The sequence below is a fragment of the Poromitra crassiceps genome (genome assembly GCF_964638095.1).
Source record: "Poromitra crassiceps genome assembly, chromosome: 6".
NCBI classification, from domain to species: Eukaryota; Metazoa; Chordata; class Actinopteri; order Beryciformes; family Melamphaidae; genus Poromitra; species Poromitra crassiceps.
Window position 1 is genome coordinate 31,045,496 of NC_139627.1, and position 23,293 is coordinate 31,068,788.

General features: G+C 43.1%; 1 protein-coding gene across 1 annotated transcript in view; it reads right to left on the minus strand.

Annotated features, from left to right (window-relative positions):
- Positions 1-23,293, minus strand: part of ttn.2 (titin, tandem duplicate 2) — a 227,719-nt gene that overhangs the window by 18,857 nt on the left and 185,569 nt on the right. The window contains exons 120-135 of the mRNA XM_083639536.1: positions 22,944-23,085; positions 22,154-22,317; positions 20,647-20,949; positions 19,952-20,233; positions 17,522-17,841; positions 15,797-16,070; positions 13,145-13,435; positions 11,616-11,915; positions 9,805-10,107; positions 8,101-8,403; positions 7,315-7,583; positions 4,652-4,967; positions 3,871-4,176; positions 3,268-3,567; positions 1,432-2,007; positions 928-1,233 (exon numbers count right to left, since the gene is read on the minus strand). Coding sequence (XP_083495662.1) covers positions 928-1,233; positions 1,432-2,007; positions 3,268-3,567; positions 3,871-4,176; positions 4,652-4,967; positions 7,315-7,583; positions 8,101-8,403; positions 9,805-10,107; positions 11,616-11,915; positions 13,145-13,435; positions 15,797-16,070; positions 17,522-17,841; positions 19,952-20,233; positions 20,647-20,949; positions 22,154-22,317; positions 22,944-23,085 — 4,755 coding nt within the window. The remainder of the gene's footprint in view (positions 1-927; positions 1,234-1,431; positions 2,008-3,267; positions 3,568-3,870; positions 4,177-4,651; positions 4,968-7,314; positions 7,584-8,100; positions 8,404-9,804; positions 10,108-11,615; positions 11,916-13,144; positions 13,436-15,796; positions 16,071-17,521; positions 17,842-19,951; positions 20,234-20,646; positions 20,950-22,153; positions 22,318-22,943; positions 23,086-23,293) is intronic.

Consider the following 23,293-nt stretch of genomic DNA (forward strand, 5'->3'; position numbering starts at 1 on the left):
GACCATGAAAGTCCCCTGGAAGTGCTTTGACACAACATTTTGACACGTGTGACTTGCATTATGGACGATGCATTTGAATTCAATGGCCACACGTATTTATTTGAGCTGGAATAACGTCATATGGATTACAAGCTGAGGAGCTGGGGAAACAGGAGCTGCCTGCTATCTACCAATGTGACGGACAGCAAACAGAGCTGAGCCAGCTGCACGCTGCACCAAGGTAAATAACATCGTTAATATGACATAATAACGATGTGAGCAGCTGCGTGTCGGAAAATAAGCTCTTTACAGGACGTAAATACAAGCATTTCACATGCCCGTTTTCCTCGTTTTCAGGGTGCAGTTCAAAATAAATTAGCGTTTCAGTGCCTGGGAATCAAACCAGGCAGAATCTTACCAGAATCTTACCAGGGTGACTTAAAAATCATATTTATTATCATATCAATCTAATTTAATGCATGTTCAATTGGACTGTAAATTCATGTAAATTCACTGCTTATTTAATGCCTGCTTAGACTGTAAATTCCATGTAAATTCAACGTAAACTCATATTTAACTCGGACTGTAAATTCATGTAAATTCACTGCCTATTTAATGCCTATTTAACTCAGACTGTAAATGTCATGTAAATTCAACGCAAATTCATATTTAATATCCACAGAACACTCCTCCACTCAGGTACATATTGTATATATATTTTATTTGATTGCACCTGCAATGTTCCGATTGTCTTTAGTTATCTTTCCTACTTCTTTATCTCTGAATATTGACCTGACCGCTACGCTGCATACAGGCACTAAGACAAATTCCTATGTAACTTGCATACTGTGGCAATAAAAGTGATTCTGATTCTGATATTTAAAGCTGGAAATAAGGTCCAGGTTGTAAAAATACTGAATTCTCCTTTAAAATCGAACCACCACTCACCGAACGGACTCTTGATGATGAGGACGGAGGGGATCTCCAGAGGCTCGCTCACGCCATATTGGTTCTGGGCGGAGACTCTGAAGTAGTATCCGGCACTCTCGGTCAGGTTGGGCACGCGGCAGGTGGTGCCGGAGATGGAGGAGGACACCAGGCTCCACTGCTCGCCCTCCTTGGCCTCACGCTTCTCCACAATGTAGTTGGTGATCATGGAGCCTCCGTCGTCCTTGGGAGCCTTCCAGCTGATGATGACGGAGCTCTTCAGCAGTGCGTCGACCACGATGGGGCCCTCGGGGGTACATGGCTTATCTGGACGGACACAGAGAGTGAGAAGTGAAAGGTCTCATTTACGGGTATATATCCAGATGTAGGAATATTTATTTATTTATTACAAACTTGGGAACACATTTAGCATGTATTATTAATGTAACAACATGAAAACATTTACAAATTATCCAAAGATTATTCAAACATCTACTAACAGATAGACATAAGATAATAAGATACCTTGGATTTCAACACGCAGCGTAGTCTCAACAGTTCCGTAGACGTTACTGAGCTGCACCTTGTAGCGTCCGGCGTTGGTCTTCCTCTGCACGTTCCTCACCAGCAGGTGAGTGTAGCTCTCCGTGTTCTCGATGATCACGTTGTCTGACGCGTTCAGAGGCTTTTTGCCGTAGAACCACATGATCTGCGGGATAGGCCGTCCGATGTAGACGACATGGAGCCTGAGGCTGGTTCCGGAGCCTGCGTTGTACTTCTCCTTCAGAGGGAAGCCTGGGTGGAACGCAGGAGCGGCTTGTAGACGCAGCTTCCCGCTGGTCTCAATCTCACCCGCCTCATTGATGGCACGGCACGTGTACACGCCCTCATCCTCCTGCTCGTCCGTCAGGATGCTGAGGGAGTGATGCCGGCCGTCGGAGCTCATCTTGTACTTGCGGCTCTGGATCAGCTCCTTGCCATAGCGGGACCATCTGATCTCTGGCAGAGGTCTGCCGACGATGCCGCAGGTGAGAGTGCCTGACTCACCAAGCTTGGTAGTCATGTCTTGAATTTCTTCCTTCAGCACTGGAGCCTCGCCAACTACAGAAACATTAGCAAAGTTTAGTTTAGAGCAGTGATTCTCAACCTTTGTCATATCAAGGACCCTAATTTAGTCCACATAGGTAAAATGAGATTAGATTAGTCTCTCAGACCCAAATCTGAGAATATTTTTTATTGTCAGATATGATTTTGTCCATAATTCAATGACTCTCTATATTGTAGGTAGAGACATCAGTGAATGTCGTTCGTCTACATTATTTAATTGTATTAATTAGTTGTAAATTAAATTGTAAAGTTTGGAATGTATTGGCCTGGAAAGCAGGGGCGTTTCTATGGGTGGGCCTGGGTAGGCACAGGCCCACCCACTTCTTGCCCTGGCCCACCCCAAAAAAAAAAGAAAAAAAAAGAAATGTATTGTTTGTTTTCTAGAGGCAAACTTGCTGCTGCCTTGCTAGCTAATGGTTTTGTAGCTTAAAAACGCAGGGCACATCATCTCCAGAGTCTAATGCATGACGACTTCATGACATCTAGGAATTTTGCACGCCTCGCGTGCAAAATTTCGTCATGCAATTGCCCCACCAATTTTATCCAGGCCCACCCAATTTTATCCAGGCCGACCCATAATTGAATTTCTGCCTACGCCCCTGCTGGAAAGACTAACGTACATTGCTAAGGGCAAAGGGAAAGATTTTGCTCAGCTCTGGGAGCCATACATGCATTTCATGAGAGATGGAGGCGGAGGTCTTGCCTGAAAGTTTGTGAAAAAAAAATAAAAAAATGTGAGCAATGTGGAGGAAGTGTTTTGATTTGTTTTATCAGTATTTAGTTTGAATTGTTGCAGGTTGATTGTGTGTGTGTGTGTGTGTGTGTGTGTGTGTGTGTGTGTGTGTGTGTGTGTGTGTGTGTGTGTGTGTGTATGTGTGTGTGTATGTTGTAAGGTGTGTGGTCTTTAAAGTTGTATTGTCACTGTATGTTGTGTATAAGGAAAGAATGACAATAAACATATTGGATTTTTTTTTTTTTGTAAAGTTTGACAATTCATCAATTTGCTGGGGACCCCCAGAAACCCCATCAAGGACCTCTACGGACCCCACGTTGAGAACCACTGGTTTAGAGTAAAGCATTTGTCAATATACATGTTAAAGCCCAATTTTATTGTTCTGTAAAATATGTATAACATTGATATTTTCTAAGATTCTGTACAGTAAATAATGTTCCATACGTATATAAAGCACGGAAATGCAAAACACAAAGAAAATGCAAGACAAATGATTGCTTAATGTTCAAAGGACCACTCACCGCTCAGCTTGGTCTTGATTCCCATGGGCGTCCTGCGTGGCCGGCTGAGTCCGGTCTCGTTCTCGGCAAAGATTCTGAACTCGTACTCGGTGGCCTCGTTCAGGCCACCCATGGTGAACTGGCGGTCCTTTGAGCGCTCCTTGGTGCACTTCTTCCAGGCGCTTTCTCCCGCCTGTCTGAACTCTATCCAGTAGCCAAGGATCTCCTTGCCACCATCGTACTCGGGCCGGAGCCAGTGGATGGTGATGCAGTCTTTGGTGACGGAGATGATGTCAATCTCTCCCGGTTGGCTGGGTTTGTCTGGGAAACAGAGAACGGAAGACAGGCTATGAGATTTATGGAGAAGCATACTGAAGAACTGTAGGTAAAAGATAATGTTCAGTGAAATAGTCAAACTATGGAAAAAGCTTTTGGTGTGTGAATTGGTTATTTTTATATAGAGCTTTATAGACTTTTATGAAAACAATACAAGCTAACTTTAGGGATAGATATGAAAAATCCAGTGTTGACTTAAATTTATTCTAACGTCTCATTCAAAGTATCTTACTTGGATGTTAGATCTATTTATTCACACAGAAAGAATGAATGTACTTTGTAACTCACCAAATGGATCTTTGCAGATGACAGATTCGGAGGCGGGACCGGGCTCACTCTGCCCGATGTCGTTCTGAGCCACAACACGGAACATGTACTCTGCGTCAGGAATGAGGCCGGTCACATTGTACATGGTGGTGGTGATGTGGGTCTTGTTGTGACGGACCCACTTCTCTGTGGAAACCTCTCTTCTCTCCACGTAGTATCCTGTGACCCTGGAGCCTCCATCGTCACGGGGCCGGGCCCAGGACAGCGCCACCGTGGTCTTTGTTACTTCCATGATCTCTGGCGGGTTGCTGGGAGCCTCTGGTGGGCCTGGGGGAGGATACATATTTTATGGTCATTAATATTTACAAGAATTATTGACATCGGAACATTGTTATTTATGTGTTATGTGCATAGGTTGGGTTACCTTTTTTGTTGCCTTTTGTATCTGAACTTTGACAAATTCTATAACATTGTTCTGCATTGCCAATGCAACTTCATCCATATTCTCTTTTTTTGGATTTTAACTCTTTATTTTTCTCTCTCTTCTTATCCATTTGATCTCTTTTATTAATTTTTATATTTACTTAGCCTGTATTTCTTATCTAATGTGTTACCTTGTGTAAGCCTTGTATGAGTTATTTCTGAGGGGATTTTAATGCCACCACCAGCTTATAGTGACCAAAATGCATTGGTATTTCACAAACACTATATTGTTCGACTGACAGCAGCCAATTAGAGGATGGAATAGCAATGAAATGTGAGTCTTGAAACCCAAAGGAAGACAAAAGGGATGGACACTCACACAGCGGCGTCTTGGGTGTGACCGCCTCGTCGGACTTGAGGGACCTGCTGACGCCGAACTGGTTCTCGGCAGAGATCTTGAAGTGGTACTCCACGTTCTCCTTCAGGCCCTTCACCACCAGAGAGGTCTCCGTCACGCGGGAGTCCACCGTGTACCATGCGGCCTTGGGAACCTCTCGGCGCTCCACGATATATCCCAGGATGTCGGAGCCTCCGTCGTCTGAAGGAGGCCTCCAGCTGACTCTGACCGACCGCGCCTGGATGTCGTCGAACTCCAGAGGGCCCTCTGGGATGTCTGGACGGCCCATAACCTTCACCTGGAGACAGGGGGTTAACGTACGGGAAGTTAACTTTAAGTTTTATACAGCTTTATGTACAGTAGCTAGTTGTTACACTCTAGTGATGGCATCCTTGTCACACTTGTTTTCACACAGTTTAGATTTACACACTGTCAGTTGATGACTGCCACCCTACTCAAATCTGTTCTTTCTGACTCCCTTGACTCACTGGCCCCCATGAAAACCTCTACAGTCTCATTCACCACCTCCTCCCCCTGGTACACTCCTGAACTCCGTTCTTCAAGGAACTGGACTCCATAATTCTGTCTTACATCTGGAACTATAAGAACCATAGAATTTCGAAAATTCACTTGCAAAAACCCAAGTCTGAAGGAAGGTAGACTCAAAACACTCCTAACTTGTTTTAGAATTAGTAGTAGTGTTTAGACACTACTACTGGGCTGCCAATGTTAGGGCTCTAATGTTTTGGCAGCAAGGGACTCCTGCCAATTTAAATCCCGGTGCTCCCCTGTGGCTCAAAATGGAGGCCAGCTCTATTGCAAACTACTCCCTGCCAGCCATGTTGTTTTCTAAGAAAGGCCTGGGTTTTTACAAAATTCTGTCAGAATTCTAAAACAAGTTAGGAGTGTTTTGAGTCTACCAGATGTTTCTGTCCACACACCAATTTGTTTCAATCACTCTTTTTTGCTCCATGGTCAGATAAAACTACCATGCCTGGAGTGAGAAGGGTCTGGTTTCCATCAGAGACCTACATAGATGGTCATTTTACATCCTTTGATCTGCTGAAGAGGAAGTTTGAGTTGCCCGGCATGCACTGGCTCAGATACCTGCAAATCAAAAATTGTGTTCGCTCCAAGATTCATACCTTTGAAGCGCTCCCAAATTAACATGCTTTTTACAATGTATTGCTGAACCCTCCTCACTCTAAGCATCTTATCTCTAGATTTGTATGTCTGTTTGACAACTGCACCACGGCCTCTACTGAGAGGATTAGAGAAGCGTGGCAGGTGGAACTTGGTATGGATTTATCTGACATTATATGGGAAAGGATTCTGTCTATGGTACAACTCCGCTCAGTTAATAGCAGACACCAGCTGCAACAATTTAAAGTTGCTCACCATCTTCACTATTCCAAGCATAAGTTACACAAGTTCTTCCCTTCTGTCTCACCACTGTGTGACAGGTGTCAAGTTTCAGATGAAAATTATAAGTGCGGTGCCTGTACACAATGCAACAGTACATTTATAACCACTGGGCCCTATCTTGGTACAGGCGATCCCCTATTTGCGCTTGCGCACCTGTTTGCGGGTGCCTTAAGGCAGGGAAGATAGCTGTCCGCCTTGTGCATTTTTCCAGGTGTTATGCCGAGTTTTGCACCCCCACCCGGCAGCAGCTACATGCATCCCCACCTCACGGGAGCATATTGTAATGATTTATACAGAAATGTGACCTCCCTGTTTTCTAAGTTAAAACAGCCCCGAAATATGGTGGAGATGCAATTCTTGGCGGGGATGCAGAGACTTTCACAGCACGTGCCGCAGCCGCAAATTAGAGCCGTGCCAAATCATCTGAGGGGGTGATTTATATAATTTCTTTTTGAAAGGAGAGACTTTATGGATTTTTTAAATACTCTAGTCCCAAATGGTCTTAATGTTGATTTTGAACTGAAATATTTCCTTTGACTATATATATGGAGTGTATCGTGTATATTCAGCGTCTTCCCTCCATTCCAATCTCTAACACATTTTCTGCACGTATAATAATACTTTATTTCTTTCTCTGCATTTAATTGTTTATTCTAGTGTATGACCTTGAGGATTACACTATGGTCCTCCTTAACAATTTTTTTCCATTTAAATATGTGTTTTTGGCTGTATTTTGCTGACTCTATGACACTTTTGACATTTTTGATATTGTCTCATGTAGTTTTATGTTATGTTGTTTATTATTGAACAGGAATATTATTTGTGGACATTGACTGAATAAGGTTAAAGCAATCTCCGTAATTGCATGTCTGATTGTGGACACGCCTCCCTGTAATGATTTCCACCTGTGTCCCTCTCCCTATATATGTTGTCCATTCAGTCTGTTCATATCCTGACGAATACCGCATGGTCGAAACGTTGATGTTTTCATAAATATATTTTTGCATCGTGGCTACCAGTGTGCGACCTCTTCTCTCCACATATGAAAAGTAAACAGAAAAATAAATGGCAGATGAAATCCCTTGGTTCATATGGCTAACCCAGAAGAGGGTGTGACTAAAAATATACAAATATAAAATGTATAAAATATAAAAATATGTTTTCCTCTGTAAATATGTTTTGAGAAGTGACGTGATGCTGCTCCTCAGTTCAACACCAACCTTGATGTAGACAGCCTTCTTGCCGCACTTGTTCTCCAGCAGCAGGTCGTAGGTGCCCGTGTCGTCTTTGTGGGCTTCCTTGATGATGAGCTCTGTGATGTCATCGTGGGTGGCAATCATGGCACGGTGGGAGATGTCGCGGCCATCTTTCGTCCACTTGCAGGTGGGGATTGGCTTTCCCTTGATAGGCACCGACAGACGGACCACGCCTCCCTGCCGGACCACGTAACCCTCCTCGTATTTTCCGTCCAGCTCAAAGTCAGGATAGTCTGAAGAGGAGATGCAGAGAGTTGGTACTGAGATTATTGCAATCATTGTACTTATTTCTTTCTTCTTCCTGGTGTTTTTCTTTATTTTTTCTTTGATAATTGAAAGCCAGAGGGTTTCAATAACATAATAAACAGAGAATCATACAATTAATATTTTTTCTATAAGAAAAAAATAAGAAGAAAAGCATAAAATAAAACAAACAAGTAAACAGAAAAAGTGTAACTGAGTCACATAACATACATAACTATCATACTTAAAAAATAAATAATGAAGACTTTGACATGCACTATTTGTACTTCATAAGGAGAGGCCTGGTCAATGGTTGTCAATATTGTCATTGGAAGAAAAACATCTGTTAATAGTGTTTTTGCAAGATAAGAGAAACATAGGGCAATACATAATATCACACATTAATTAGAAAACAAAAACTCGAAAAACTGTTTTTTCACAAAACATAAAGCTAAATCCAGCATGAATGAGGTGACTAGACCATGTCAGTGAAATGGTTTCTCTTACCGAGCATCTCCTGGACTTTAACCACTCCAGGAACCTCGGCGGTCTCTCCGGGTCCACCAGCGTTGCAGGCCATGACCCGGAACTTGTACTCGGCTCCCTGGGGCATGTGGGTCAGCGTGTACTCGCAGATCTTGGTGGGCGTGGTGTTACACTTGGTCCATTCCACCTGGTCCACCTTCTGCATCTCCACCAGGTAGCCGGTGACCACTGAGCCACCCTCTTCTTCGGGAGGCAGCCAGGCCAGGGACACGGAGGTCCTGGTGGTGTCAGTGACTCTGGGCTGCACTGGACAACCCGGAGGCTCTGTTCAACACAAGCAGGGTTGGGAGGGTTACTTTAAAAATGTAATCTGGATGTGGTGGCCTTTACATCACTCTTGGCTAGACGCCTCATCCTGCTCAAGTGGAAGTCGGTTATACCTCCTACTGTACACATAAACAATGGGTTGGAGAGGTGATGGCTCATTTAAAATTTGAAAAGTTGAAATATTCAATCTGAGGGTCTGTGCAAAGGTTTTTTAACGTCTGGCAACCATTTTTAGATTATTTTGAGTATCAATATGCTGCAATAGAGTAAAATGATATTTTTTTACTTTTTATGTTTCTATAATAAGATGGTGATGGGAACTGTGTGAGGTAGTAGTCATCAGTTATGTGTTGCTGTTTTGTTTTGTTTTTCTTTTCTTTTTGTGTCTCCATGTGGGAAAGGGGGAGTTTACGTTTTGTGAGTTTTTTTGTTTGAAAAAAAAGAAAAAGAAATTCAAATAATATTTGAATAATAAAAATATAATCCGATAATCCTGCAACCGGAGGCAGAACTTGCCATCTTCGGCTGCTCGGAGTCCTCACTGAACTTCCCTACAGCTGTGCAACAATCTCTGACACTGATGATCTCTGTTATACAGATGGAGAGACTCAGGTACCTGAGAGCCAACACGTGTAAAAGGTTCTTGACTATTTGGGACAATTTTTTGGCCTACTTTGATGAGGTTAAGAATGAATAGTGACTGGAGCTCTCCCATCTGGTTTCTCGTGGACCCCTTGTGTGGGACCTCGTGCACAATCTATTACAGACACAAGCACCTTATGTGGCAGGTAGCAACATGTTATAATGTTGAACGTTGATGATGTATGTATTTTTTTCTTTTTCTTTTCTTTCCTGTGTCTGAGCCTGTTTGTCTTGTTCGTGTTATTGTTGTTCTATAAAGATTGAAAATAACATTTTGAAGAAGAAAAATGTAATCTGATAGAATTACTAATTACCTTTATTAAATTATTAAATTGTAATGAGTAACATAGATATTAAAGTAATGTAACTGATTACTTTCCGTTACTTTTGAATTACTTTTGAACAAGTTTCCTGCATTTAACTGCTGGAGTCCAGGGGCATGCTCTTCAGGAGACGTTTTTTTCTCTCTCTAAAAAAATATTATGTGTTAGTTACAGCAGGCTTTCAGCCAATCTATCTAGTACAATATCGCCTGTTTCTCAATAGTAATAATACTAAGTGAAAAATAACATGTGTGTGTTGGGGGGTTTGGGGGGGCTAAAAAAAGTAATTGTTATTACAATTATTTTACACAGACTCCTCTTCTACCGATCCTGCTTACTGTACATTGTACCTTGGCATATGACAGATGCATACCTGCACACCCTGTTCACCCCCCTTCCTCAACCCCCCGAACACAAAGCCTGCGAAACATACCGATGGGATCCATGGCCACGGTGATGGCGGAGGGCTCGCTGGGCTTGCCGGGGCCTCTGGAGTTGATGGCGGTGACTCTGTGCTCATACTCAACGCCCTCCACCAGGCCGGACGAGCGGTACCGGGTCATGGTGACTGGGTTCTTGCTGATGCTCATCCATCGGTCCGAGCTGGCCTGCTTACGCTCGATGATGTAGCCGGCGATGGTGGAGCCGCCGTTGTCCTCTGGCGCGTGCCACGTCAGGGTCATGCCCTCGTGGGTCACATCCAGTACCTCGGGCCGGCTGGGCGGTCCAGGGATGGCTGCAGAGAGAAAGACAGAAGAAAGGGAGGGAGATAGAGACAGGGACAGAGAGAGAGAGGAGAGAGAAGAGAGAGAGAGAAGGGACATAAAAATTAGATTAACTTATCGTCTTTATTTTTCAATAAGATTATATATATATACTGTATGGGTAATGCTAATAGCAAATTATAAAGTACATGAATACATAATTATATGATACATGAATTAATAATAATAATAATAATAATAATAATAATAACAATTAAAGCTGCACTATGAGTATTAACCGAATATTGATACTTATCATACATGACAAGTTTGGAGCAGATAGGACAATGTGCATTCGAGTGACAGCGACTTCGTGTTTCATGGCGAGACATCAATATTCGCCGCATAGCCACGCCCACCCCGTTCATCGGAAACGCAAAATTTGAATGAGTTTTCATCGTTGGGGTCCCCTGTATATACTGTGCAAGTTTGAGGGGGATCTGATGAACCCCCTAGGAGGAGTTTGTTAAAGTATGACCCCTGGAAAATGGCTGAAACGTCAAAAATTATTGAACAGTAAATTCAAAATGGCTGACTTCCTGTTCGGTTTAGGTCATGGCACCAAGATACTTTTTTGTCAGTCTGGACACGTTACATGTGCCCTGTGAAATTCGTAACTTTAGGTGAAACATCCCCTGAGGGCTACTCCGTTTAATTTTTTATAGGGGGCGTTATCGAGCCATTTTGCCACGGCCATGCTCAAGACCCATGAAATATAATTTTCTTCGCACACTTCTGAGACATGTGCAAAGTTTCACAACTTTCCGTGCATGTTTAGCCCCTCAAAAATGCACTCGAACGATAATAATAATAATGATAATGATAATGATAATGATAATGATAATAATAATAATAACAACCCATACAACAACAATAGGGCCTTCGCCACTGGTGCCTGGTGCCCTAATAACTATTATATATATATCTATATATATATATAGATATAGATATAGATATAGATATAGATAGATAGATAGATAGATAGATAGATAGATAGATAGATAGATAGATAGAGAAAGAGAGAGAGATAGTACCTTTCATAACAGAAAATGCAGCTTTACAAGACAAAATAAAATCAATAGAAAACCATAAGTTAAGAGAAGTAATAATACAATTAATTGATAATAAAAACAATCCTAAGATTTAAAAAAGCATAAATCAAGTATAAGAATTATAAAATCAAAAGATCACATAATAAAATAAGTTAAAAACAATAAAACACAATCCTAGATATAAAAAGTAATTAGCAAGTATAAGAAAAATGAACCAAGTACAGTATAAGAAATCAAGAAATCTAAAATAACCATAGTGTTAAGATTTTTTTTTAAAGTGGAATTAATTAAAAGCAAGATCATAAAAAAGCATTTTGAAAAATGCATCTAATCTTGCTGCAGACCACATGAAACCAGCTCAAAGACCCCTGGTGGACCCCGGACCGCACATTGGTAACAATTAATGTAATAAATAGAGGAGAACTTACTCTTGGGGCTCTTGCACTCGACCACCTCAGACTGCAGGAAGCTGCCGAAGCCAAAGCGGTTCATGGCGGCGACGCGGAACACGTACTCCGTGCCCTCGCTCAGACGGGTGAACTTGAAGCATGGTCGCGTCACCGACTCGGATACGGTGCTCCAGCCCGGCCGGTGCGCATCACGCTGCTCCACCACGTAGCCGCTAACGTTAGCGCCGCCGTCCTTCTCTGGGGGCTCCCAGCTGACGGTGACCGACACTCCATCCATCTCGTCGATCCTCACCGGACCCACCGGGACGCCGGGTTTGTCTGGCAAACAAGATGGTCAGTTAGTTCAGTTCAGTTCAGTTTACAGCCCCTTATCACACAAGCATGGCACAGTCATATACTACATCATATATCTACACACAACATAGGTTACATACATCATATACGACGATCATTACGGTTATATACATTGCGATTAGAGCTGCAACGATTAATTGATTAATTGATTAGTCCATCTTCAGAAAATGACTCGACAACTATTTAGATAAGCCATTAACCATTTTGAGTATTTTTTTAAGAAAACAAGTCAACGTTATCTTATTCCAGCTTCTTAAATGTCAATATTTTCTGGTTTCCTTACTCCTCTATGACAGTAAACTGAATATCTTTGGGTTGTGGACAAAACAAGATATTTGCGGATGTCATCTTGGGCTTTGGGAACCACTGGTCCACATTTTTCACCATTTTCTGGCATTTTATTGACCAAGCAACTAATCAATTAATTGAGAAAATAACAGATTAATTGATAATGAAAATAATTCTTAGTTGCAGCCCTAATTGTGATACTACACAAACCCAGCATATATTTAGATTGTGGGAGGAAACCCATGCAAACATGCAAACTCCACACAGAAAGGACCGGAGTGGAGATTCGAATCCACATCCTTCTTAATGTAGCACTGGCAACAGTGCTAACACTGAGTCACCGTGCCACTCAGTCCGTCATTATTATGTTGAACCATTTAAGTTGTAGTACCACGTCCCCACGTCTTTGTTGTTTTGAGATATTGCATCATAAATTCAAAACGGCGGAGGGAACAGGAGATGTACCAAGTACCTCATGAATAATTGTTCCTTTCATCCTCCTTTCATCCTCCTTTCAAAGAAATCAACTAAATCCAGATTTTAATCATATCTTTCTTGTAAAAAACATTTCTGTGACTGAGAATATATCTGTCTACAGTGGACACCAATATAGGTCCGAAAAAACATTTGTATATAGAAGAAACATTTTCTCATGTGTATTCATACCATTTGCTTTTTTCTGACCTATATTGAGTTCCATTGAATCACTTTTTATACCATTGATGCATAGCGTCCACTGCAGTGGACAGCTACTAAAAATAAATGTATTTAAGAAAATGTATTGGAATAATTTTTCACTTGTTTAAAAGTAAAAACACTAGCAATAATAATTCATGCATGAAAGGGCTAGAACAACATGCTTGTATATAATGTTTGCATGTAGAAAGCAAATAGCATCCACTTACCGAGGATGATGACTTTGATGACCTCACGTGCCACGCCGACACTGTTCTTGACCTCCAGGGCATAGTCTCCTGTGTCATTGATAGTGGTGTCACGGACGGTGAGGTGCGTGTATTTGCCGTTGCTGTCGATCTTGATGCGGTCGATGCTTTCTTTCATCTTCACACCTCCGAAGAACCAGGAGCAGACGGGCTGGGGCCGGGCATGGATGGGCAGGTTCAGGTCAAGGGGTTTGCCGCGGTGAACGTAAACGAGCTTCTGAGGGATGCTGATTAGGTCAATCTTGGGCATCACTGGAAACAATAATCAAAGTGTTGTGGAGAGGTCAGAGGTCAGGTCAAAAACTTAGTTTGTCAAATTCTTATGAGAACAAAACACGGTGAAGCAGTGTTTTATCATGCAACAGAGACCGGGAATAATAGGGCTGTGCAATTAATATTGGCATCCCACAATTATGGAAATAAGATAAAACAGTTATTTTTTTATTATATTATTTATTTTAGTTCGCCTATTTATTTATCTTTTTGTAACTTTTGTTTTCATGTATTTCTTTGTTTATTAGTTAAATTATATTTACATTTTAAATATATCTAGTATTAAAAAGTTTTTTTCAAGTTCACTAAATGCATGATGTTGCCAAAGTCAATGAGTAATCGCATTAAATAATCCTCATCTCAATATCAGTCAAAATATTGTTGATTGTGATTTTTGCTATAATCGAGCAACCCTATGGAATAACCTACCAGATGATATCAGACAAGCCCTGACTGACAATTTCTGTTACATTGCCTACTATACCCTGCAATGGCTAAACATTTATCATTTCAGCTTACTTTAAATAGCCTTCGTTTTAACTGTTTCTGTTCAGGATCCCAACAGAGCTGACTGACACAGGCAAGTACTCATTTTCGTTTGTCTTGTCCGGGTAATGCTTACTTTTTATGCTTTCTAAGTACTTTATCTTTTGTATCCCTTATAAATCTTTTACTGAATTTTCTATTACTCTGTAAAGCACTTTGAATTGCCTCAGTGTATGAAATATGCTATACAAATAAAGCTGCTTGCATTGGTATTCTCACCTGAGACCGTGGCATTTAAAATAAGATAAGATTGAATTTTATTGATCCCCTAGGGCAGGGGTGGGTTGCCCATTTTTAAGTGGCCTGCCATGAAATTTAAAAACACAATGGAATATGGCCCATTAGAACATACAGTAGTATGATAATCGCATCCCGTTGTGACAACTATTAGTACACTGAACTGGGTCTCAGAGAGGGTCGGTAAGTATCAGACTGAAAACAAACCTTGCCCTGACTGAAGGAGGGTTGAGAGGCAGGAGATAGTGAGTCGATGATTTGATTTGACAGTTCTGGGGACTGGAGTTTACGTTGGCCAATCCTGGCGTATTCCGCCCCCAAATCGAGTGTGTTCTGGCGCTACGCGAGTGGGATCCGGAGAGAAAAGGGCAGCTGGCTGCTTCCATGCGGACACGCCGAGGCAAGAGACTGCCTGCTGGGGCTTGAAGCGTCGCACAGCCGCGGTAAAGAGCTGCAGTAAATACAATATTGCTGGAATGCGAGTTTAATGAACCAGTTACATGTCCTATGCATTCTACATTAATTTAAGACATTACCTTTTGTTTTATTTTGTATGTTACATACTTATTGGCCAAGTATATTAACATTTATGTGCTTAGAAAAGTCTGCCCATGTAGGCACTAGGCAGCCATGAAGATTGATTGACAGCTGTCATGTCGTGGTTGAAATGGAGTAGACATTTGATAGTTCTTAGTTACGTCAGCATACTGTAGATGACATTTATGAATGAAATCCTGATGTGAAAAACTAAAGAAATTTGATTTTTGTGTGTGTGCATACATTCTTATATACCGTAGGTGCTCTGAATACCCAGGTATGTGAACTTAAAATAAAATAAAAAGCATTGTGATGTCATGTCACACAGCTTTCCCCCACTGCATCTCTCTTTCTCTTTCTCTTTCTCTCTCTCTCACACACACACACACACACACACACACACACACACACACACACACACACACACACACACACACACACACACACACACACACACTTTCTGTTGGCTATGCATTTGCATGTGAGAGCTCCTGTTTCTGTCTTCAGTGAACCAAAAGATGTTTGGTCATTTCGCCTTTATTTATTTTTTAGATAGGACAGTAGGCAGAGAGGAAAGGTGGGGAGAGAGAGGGGATGTCATGCGGCAAAGGACCGCAGGTCAGATTCGAACCCGGGTCGGCCGCGTGAAGGGCAGAGCCTTCGTGGTATGCGTGCTACCAGGTGAGCTAGCAGGACGCACGCCATGCCAGTTTTTCCCTTGCCAGAATTTGGCCAAAATTTGGAGCGTTATTTAGCCCCCATCCTGACAAGCTAGTATGATATGGCTGGTACCAATGGATGGATGCATTAGGCATTCTAGTTTTGGAGGATATCTTCAACCTAGCTTTAAAAATGCGTCCGCTGCGTCTCTCTCTCTCTCTCTCAAAACAGGTGTCACAGCAGCAATTGGCAAAGCTGAACCTGATGCAGCTCCATCTAAAGCTGACAAAGCAGATCTACAAGGCTGAGGATGTCCTAAAGTGGCCACCGTAATTTGGTTATGTGAGGATGTGGACATACCTGTGATCTCCTGGATGGTGATGGGTGTGCGGATGTCCATGGGCTCGCTGACCCCCCTGCTGTTGGCGGCGCGGACCCTGAACAGGTACTGGTCGTTCTCGGTCAAAGCCTGGACGGTGTGCTGGGACACCGAGGCCTTGACGGAGGCCACGGAGCTCCAGCGCTCCGAGCCCACCTTACAGGCCTCCACCACGAAGCCAGTCAGCCTGCTGCCACCGTCGTGCAGCGGAGGCTCCCAGCGCAGGACCACGGTGGACTTGGTGACGTCGACCACCTGATGAATACATTTATAATGAAGAATTATCATAATAAATAAACTTCTAATAATGAATGGTAAAGACAAGTTTGACGTCCGTTGATTAAAGTTTTCTGCACATGATGTCACACATATCTGAAACTGTGAAGCTTTGCAGGCATTAAGTTAGTTTGACAGTTATTGAGAGTTGATATGAGTTAAGTTGTTGACCAGTGATGTCATTCATGCACAAGTGACATCACTGGTCCACAATTTAATTTCACCGCAGAGGATGTGGTTAGGTTTAGGCACAGGGCCACTGAGGTTAGGGTAGGTTACAGTCAATGCGGTTGTAAAGTCATGAAAAAGTGACGATATGAGCCAATGCAAGCCGACAAGAATGCGGATCGCGCACGCAAAACAGGACTTAAGGCATGCAATACTTTGTTTTTAGGGAAGATGTCTAAGGAACAATAGGTCTATCTATAGGATGAACTACTTTTTGCAGTAATACCGGGTAATAAACACATGACAACACCGGTTTTACCGGTGACACCATATAAATAAAGGTAAAAAAAAAGAAGCTACTGAGCACCTCAGCCCCTCCCCTCCCTACTGCTGCTCACTTGTGCGTCCACAAGTTACCGCACTGGCTGGCTGAAGCCCTCACATAATGTACGCAGTTCGCATTCATGGCTGCATCTGACTTGGGACACCTTTTCAGACCCTCCTGGAGAAAAGAGACTAACGTCATTAGCGACAAGTCTGGGGATTTTTTCTGGCCACGGGATTAACATTACCAGCAAGCAGCAGTAAGCCAGGCAATGACGATAGATGAATAGCATCTGCTTTTATTACAGCTAAGTCCGTTAGCATCAATGCTAGTGGACTTTTAGCTGTCGTAATAAAACCACATTTCCAGAGATGGCAGTGACAACAGAATACACACAGGCTTAGATAAGGGTCTTACCTACATGTGTATGAGGGGGGATTGTGTTCACAACATGTACAACTAACGTTACCTGCTGGTCTAACCAGAGAGAGATGATGTGCAGCCACAGTCAGACAGCCCAGATAGGAGGGAGCGCTTGTAATTTACACAGCTGCAGTCAGAACCCAAGAGGCTAATGACATCGAGTAGGTTATGAGCCCCAGAGGCTAATCACCATAAGTAGGCTAAAAGCCTCCCCAATAAGTTAATGTTCAAGTATCCCATCCTGGTACAATGATAGATTAAATTTGACAATATGTCTTGTCCCACACTATGCCACAGCAACACTAAAATAATGTGTGAATTAATAAGACAATCGAAGCAAGCAGACTTTTAAAAGTAACGCAAAAGTTACTTTTCTTAGTAACTAGTAACTTAAAAGTAATTGAATTACATTTTGAGAGAAGTAACTTGCCCAACAGGTCACAGCACATGATGGTCATAGGTTAGAGCATAGATATTGATAAATACATTGGAATAGCATAGATCTTCTCATCACCTGGAGGTCCATGGGCACAGACGGGACCTCGCACAGCATGACGGCCTCGGAGGTCTCACAGGGCTGGCCCACGCCGTAGATGTTCTCAGGCAGGACTCTGAAGAAGTAGTGCTGGCCCTCCTCCAGGCCGGTGATCCTCAACAGGGTTTTTCTGCACTCGGTGGTGACCGTCTTGTAGGACTTCATGTTGGCCTCTCTCTTCTCCACGATGTAGTTGCTGACGTGGGCACCACCATCAATGCTTGGGACATCCCAGATGATGACCACCGACTCCTTGGTGTAGTCCTTCACCTTGACGCAGCCCGGAGGCCCGGGAGTGTCTGGAGGACAGAAACGAGCGACAAATGGATTAAATTACTGTTTGAGGGCATGGTAATTTATTTTAGTTGATCATCTCAATGCGTAGGACTCTTTAGAAGGTACAAGGTCATGTATGATCTGAATATGGTAACAGTACATTAATTAAGGGTTAGTTAATGCTTAACTAATTAATAATAAGCATGAACTAACCCTTAATGAACAGCCTTGACAGTACGCTTGCTCTCAAGTTAACCTCAGTGACTTCATGCCTCAACCCAACCACAATACCTTAGTTAACATGAATGCCATTAGTTCCTTTTGCATCCTTTGATCTGCTGAAGAGGAAGTTTGGGTTGCTCGGCATGAACTGGCTCAGATTTCTGCAAGTCAGAAATTATGTTCGATCCTAGATTCACACTTTTGAAGCACTCCTAAATGAACATGCGTTTTTCTATGAATTGCTGAGCCCTCCTCACTCCAAGCATTTCATTTCTAGATTTATATGTCTGTTTGACAACTGCACTGCGGCCTCTACTGAGAGGATTAGAGAAGTGTGGCAGGGGGAACTTGGCATTGACTTATCTGACATTATATGGGATAGGAGTCTGTCTGTGATACAACTCGGCTCAGTTAATAGTAGACACCAGCTGCTCCAATTTAAAGTCACTCACCGTCTTCACTATTCTAAGCAGAAGTTGCACAAGATTTACCCATCTGTCTCACCACTGTCTTGACAGGTGTTAAGGGCTCATTATACTCGAGCAAGCTCCGTGGGGGTGGAGCTCCGTGAGTCTCCGCCAGTCACCGTGCGGACCTCGCTCTGGGGCAGATGCTATTATACTCAGAAGTGATCAGCATGTATTGTACAATGGTAATAGTGAGAACAGCCCGTGAAAAGTCGCAATGAAACGCTATTATGTGCAGTACTGAGTGCGCTTTCACTCTCAAACGACCGTACATCAGCACATGAATGAATCACCAAACTTGTTTTTACTGAAAGCCGTTTTAGTTCTCAGCCCTGATAGCCTACTCTGTGCTGGTTTTAATCTCTCTCAATCATGCTCTCAACACAACACATTTACTTGGTGAAATGACTAAAAACGAACAGTTGCAAATCAAAGTTTATAGCCTACCACATGGACCAAGAAATGTGGGGAAAACACAGCTCAGTGTTCAGGGCTCAGTGGCTTGAAAGTGGCCATGTTTGGAGAGAAGCCGTGCGGAGGTCGCGCTGTGAGAAAAAAAATCAGGCACACGGTGGGCGCCCTACGGAGGTAGCGAATAACCACGCCCAACAGATTTACGTCATTTGACGCACCCGGCCCTTGCTCCACCCCCGCTCCCTTCACGGCATGGTGAGCATAAAGCAGCCTTTAGGTGTTTGTCTCATACCTTCTGGTCCTGCCCTTTACTGACCGGATTCTGGGCCAAAATATTTGCCTGGTACTCTAAGGCCTACAAAATAACCCTTCAGCCGGAGGCAGAACTCGCCATTTCCGGCTGCTCGGAATCCTCTCTCGACTTCCCTACAGCTGTGCAACAATCTCTGAAACAGGGGACAATTGTTGCCAAGAAACTCATTCTGCAGAAATGGAAGTCCCCCTCTAAACAATAATCTTTTTTTTTACAAGCACATAAGCTCTGTATATAACTGGTGGCACTGCGTTGTAATTTTGGCGTGTATGTATGTTTCTTTTTTCTTTCTTTTATTTTCCTGTATCTGAGTTTGTTCATTTTTGTGTGTTCTGAAATTTTTTAATTGCAAAATAAACTATTATAAAAAACAAGAATGCCATTAGTAAATGATTACTAGACACATTAGTTAACTGTTAACTAAGGGTTAGTTGATGCTTATTAAGCATCAACTAACCGTTACTTAATGAACCCTTATTGTAAAGGGCTACCGTGAATATAAACAATAATATTTATTGTAAAATATTCCAATAATATGGTAAATAGAATGCAAGGCTTGGGCAATATCCAAAATGCAAAAGTCAAAATATTGCAGTGATATCGCAGAAAATATTAAGATATTCACGAAATAGGATATTTGTTATCAGTAAATAACACTAGTAGTCATATCTTCCATACATCAGTCAGTGCATTTTCCTGAATCCTGCATGACCTCACCGTAGATTTTAACCAAGATGGTGGCAGTCTTCTTGCCGGACGGGTTCTCGGCCTCCACGACGTACTTCCCGGAGTCGTAGCGGTCGACCTTCTCCACCACCAGAGAAGTGGAGCTGTCTGTGGTCTCGATGAACCCGCGGCTCTGCAGCTCCACGCCCGTCTTCCTCCAAGCCAGCACAGGCGCCGGGCGGCCACTCACCGTGACAAACAGGCGCAGCGTCCCGCCCGCACGCAAACACACTGTCTTCTTCAGGTCATCAGGCAGCTCCAAGTCAGGCATGTCTGAGGGGAGGGGGCGGGGTTTAGAAAGTCAAGAGTCAAATAATCTAATATGAAGGCATGAAAACATGGGTGTTACCTGGAAAAACAGCAGAAGCCCTGAGAGGCAAGTGAGAAAAAAAGTCGAAATATGACTAAAAACATCATGTTTTCTTCCAATCTTTAGAACATGGGTTAGTGGTGCACTCTTGTGGCCGAAATGAGTTTTACAACATCAAACTTGCTTTGACCCCCCAAAAAAACATTTTGGGGAAGCTTGCGAGCTGTGCGACCACGCGAAACGGTCGCGGCACACTAGAAATGAGCGTTCAAATTTCTAGTCCAAATAAAATGTGAAAGTCTGCTTAAACGGTCCTTTTGTTCTGTAACTCTATGTGACATGTTATTTTCTGACATCATTCCCAGATTTAACTCACCGACTTTGTCCAGGGGATCGGTCTCTGCGCTGGGCTCGCTGAACTCCCCAGTGCCATTGCTGTTGATGGCGGCCACTCTGAAGCTGTACTTCTTATTGGAGGCCAGTCCAGCGGCCGTGTACTGGTTGGTGATGAAGGGCTTGGCGGTGGCGCGGTACCACTGCTCCATGCCCTCCTCCAGGATCTCCAGCACGTAGCCTGTTACATCACAGCCTCCGTCGTACATGGGGCGCGTCCACGTCATGCTGATGCTGTGCTTGGTCGTGTCCGTGATGCGTGGCACCGAGGGCGGGGCCGGCGTGTCTGCCACACAGAGACAGAGATAGGGTGTGGTGTTACCAGTGGCATGTCCAGGCCATTTGGACTGGGGGGGGGCGGAGGGGGGGGCATAGACTCAAGCAAGGGTGGCACTGAGTGCGGCATTTAGGAAGGATGTAGACCAGTCCCAGGTCAGAATTCGGAGCCAGAAAAAGTCAGAATTCTGACTATATTCTCAAAGTTTTTTTTGATTAATCTCAGAATTTAAATACATGTTTCACATGTGGCCCTTCAAGGACTGTAGCTTTGGAAAAATAAGTTAACTGGCTTGATGGTCCCGCCTCTAACATGGCCATCAGCCAGTATTATTTGAGGCATGTAGGTACCCATAGAACCCATTCTCATTCAGATATCTTGAGGTGAGAGGTCAAGGGACCCCTTTGAAAATGGCCATGCCAGCTTTCCTTCACCAAAATCGAGTCTAACTTTGGAGCATTATTTAGCCCTCTTCCCAACAAGCTAGTATGATTGGTACCCATGGATGCCTTAGCTACAGCCTCTGAAAGACAGTGGCCGTGGATGCTGGCACCCTCAGGATTTTGGGGTGGCACCGGGGGTGGCCAATCAGATTTCAGGGGTGGGCACTCCCTAGAAATGCCCCTGGGTGTTACATTCAGTCATCTATGTCAAACAGTTAATTCGTCCTCTCTAAGGAACTGTTTTAAAGATAAACCTGAGACAAGAGGAAAAGCGAGTTTTGAATCCATTACAGAAATCAGATAATTTTGTATGTTCAAAGATTATAGGCACCCTGATTTATAAATCTCGTCTTAAGTGGCTTCAAAGTTACCAAACTACACCCGGTAGCTGTTTCAGCTAGCGACCCAGCTAGTCGTTCAGTGGAGAGAAAGCTAGCTAGCAGGAGTTTACGGGTGTGGTTTGGTCCAAAGAAAATAGTTCCTACATGAAACTGCTCTGAACAAGGTCTGTGGATTATCTTGGGTCATGATTTCTGGAAAGAGACATTACTGTTGAGTATTTCAAATGTATTATTTGGCATTTTGAGCACCACAAGTAGAGCCATTATCCATTTCCATTGTATTTGAGAGATGGCATCTCCAAAACTCACAACAAAACGATCTGTTCCTTCAAATACTGCACTGCAAGGCTGAAGAAAAAATGTAAATGAAAGTAGAAAGTTCTTCCTGCACCAGCGGGTTTCAAAATAAAAGCCAGTTTAGCGTCTTACATGTGGGGTCCCTGCAGAGGATGTAGGGTGAGGCGTCGCTCGGTTGGCTGTCTCCCGCTGCGTTCACGGCCGTCACTCTGAACTGGTAGTCACTGCCCTCCAGCAGACCAGTGATCTTCAGACGAATGTCGTAAATGGTGTAGGTCTTATTCACCCTGGTCCACCTGGAGAGAGAGAGAGAGAGAGAGAGAGAGAGACAGAGAGAGAGACAGAGAGAGAGAGAGAGACAGAGAGAGAGACAGAGAGAGAGAGAGAGAGAGAGAGAGAGAGAGAGACAGAGAGAGAGACAGAGAGAGAGAGACAGAAAGAAAAAGAGGAAAGAGAGACAGAGGGATGGAGCAATGTAAGCAGGGGGAAATAATATATGCATCAATATTCCAAGATAAAACAGTGCCACTGATCTTAACTGACTGACTCTATTCCAAAGAGAATGTAGTTATCCTGTACTTTTAGTTTTAATTTAGTTTTCTTTTATATTATTATTATTATTATTATTATTATTATTATTATTATTGCAGCTGACCCTACGGCGCTGTAGGAGGCAGAAATGTCTAGCAGGCAATAACACCCACCTGTACAAGCAAATTGACAAGTGGAGGTGTTGACTAGGTTAAGTAAATCTATATAAGTTTATATGGAGATACAGTATATACAGTATATAGAATTTGGTTTTCTATTGTTATCATTTGTTAAACAAAAAACAAGATAATATAATTACAGACAAAAAAACTGTGCCACTAACAATCATCCATCCATCCATCCATCATCCATTCATGCAACAGTGTTCCACCTGGTGCTGCTCTTCTCTCGTTTGTCCACCATGTAGTTCTTGATCTCGCTGCCTCCATCACTCTCGGGCTTCAGCCACTCTATGATGACGTGCTCCTTGCCCACGGCGGTGGCCTCTGGCGTGCCGGGCTGCGACGGGATGGCTACAGGAGAGGGAGGAATGACAACAACTGTTTCCCACTGCTGTGTACTGTGTACATTTTGTTTTGTAAAAGGAAACAAAAGTAGTGCTTTTTAAAGAGTTCTGTTGAGTTAAACCTGAGAGAGAGAGATCTTAAACCAACCTTAATGATAGCTAATGTGTGCTATGTGCAGATGTCATTGAGACATCATAAAAATTATGCATGCATT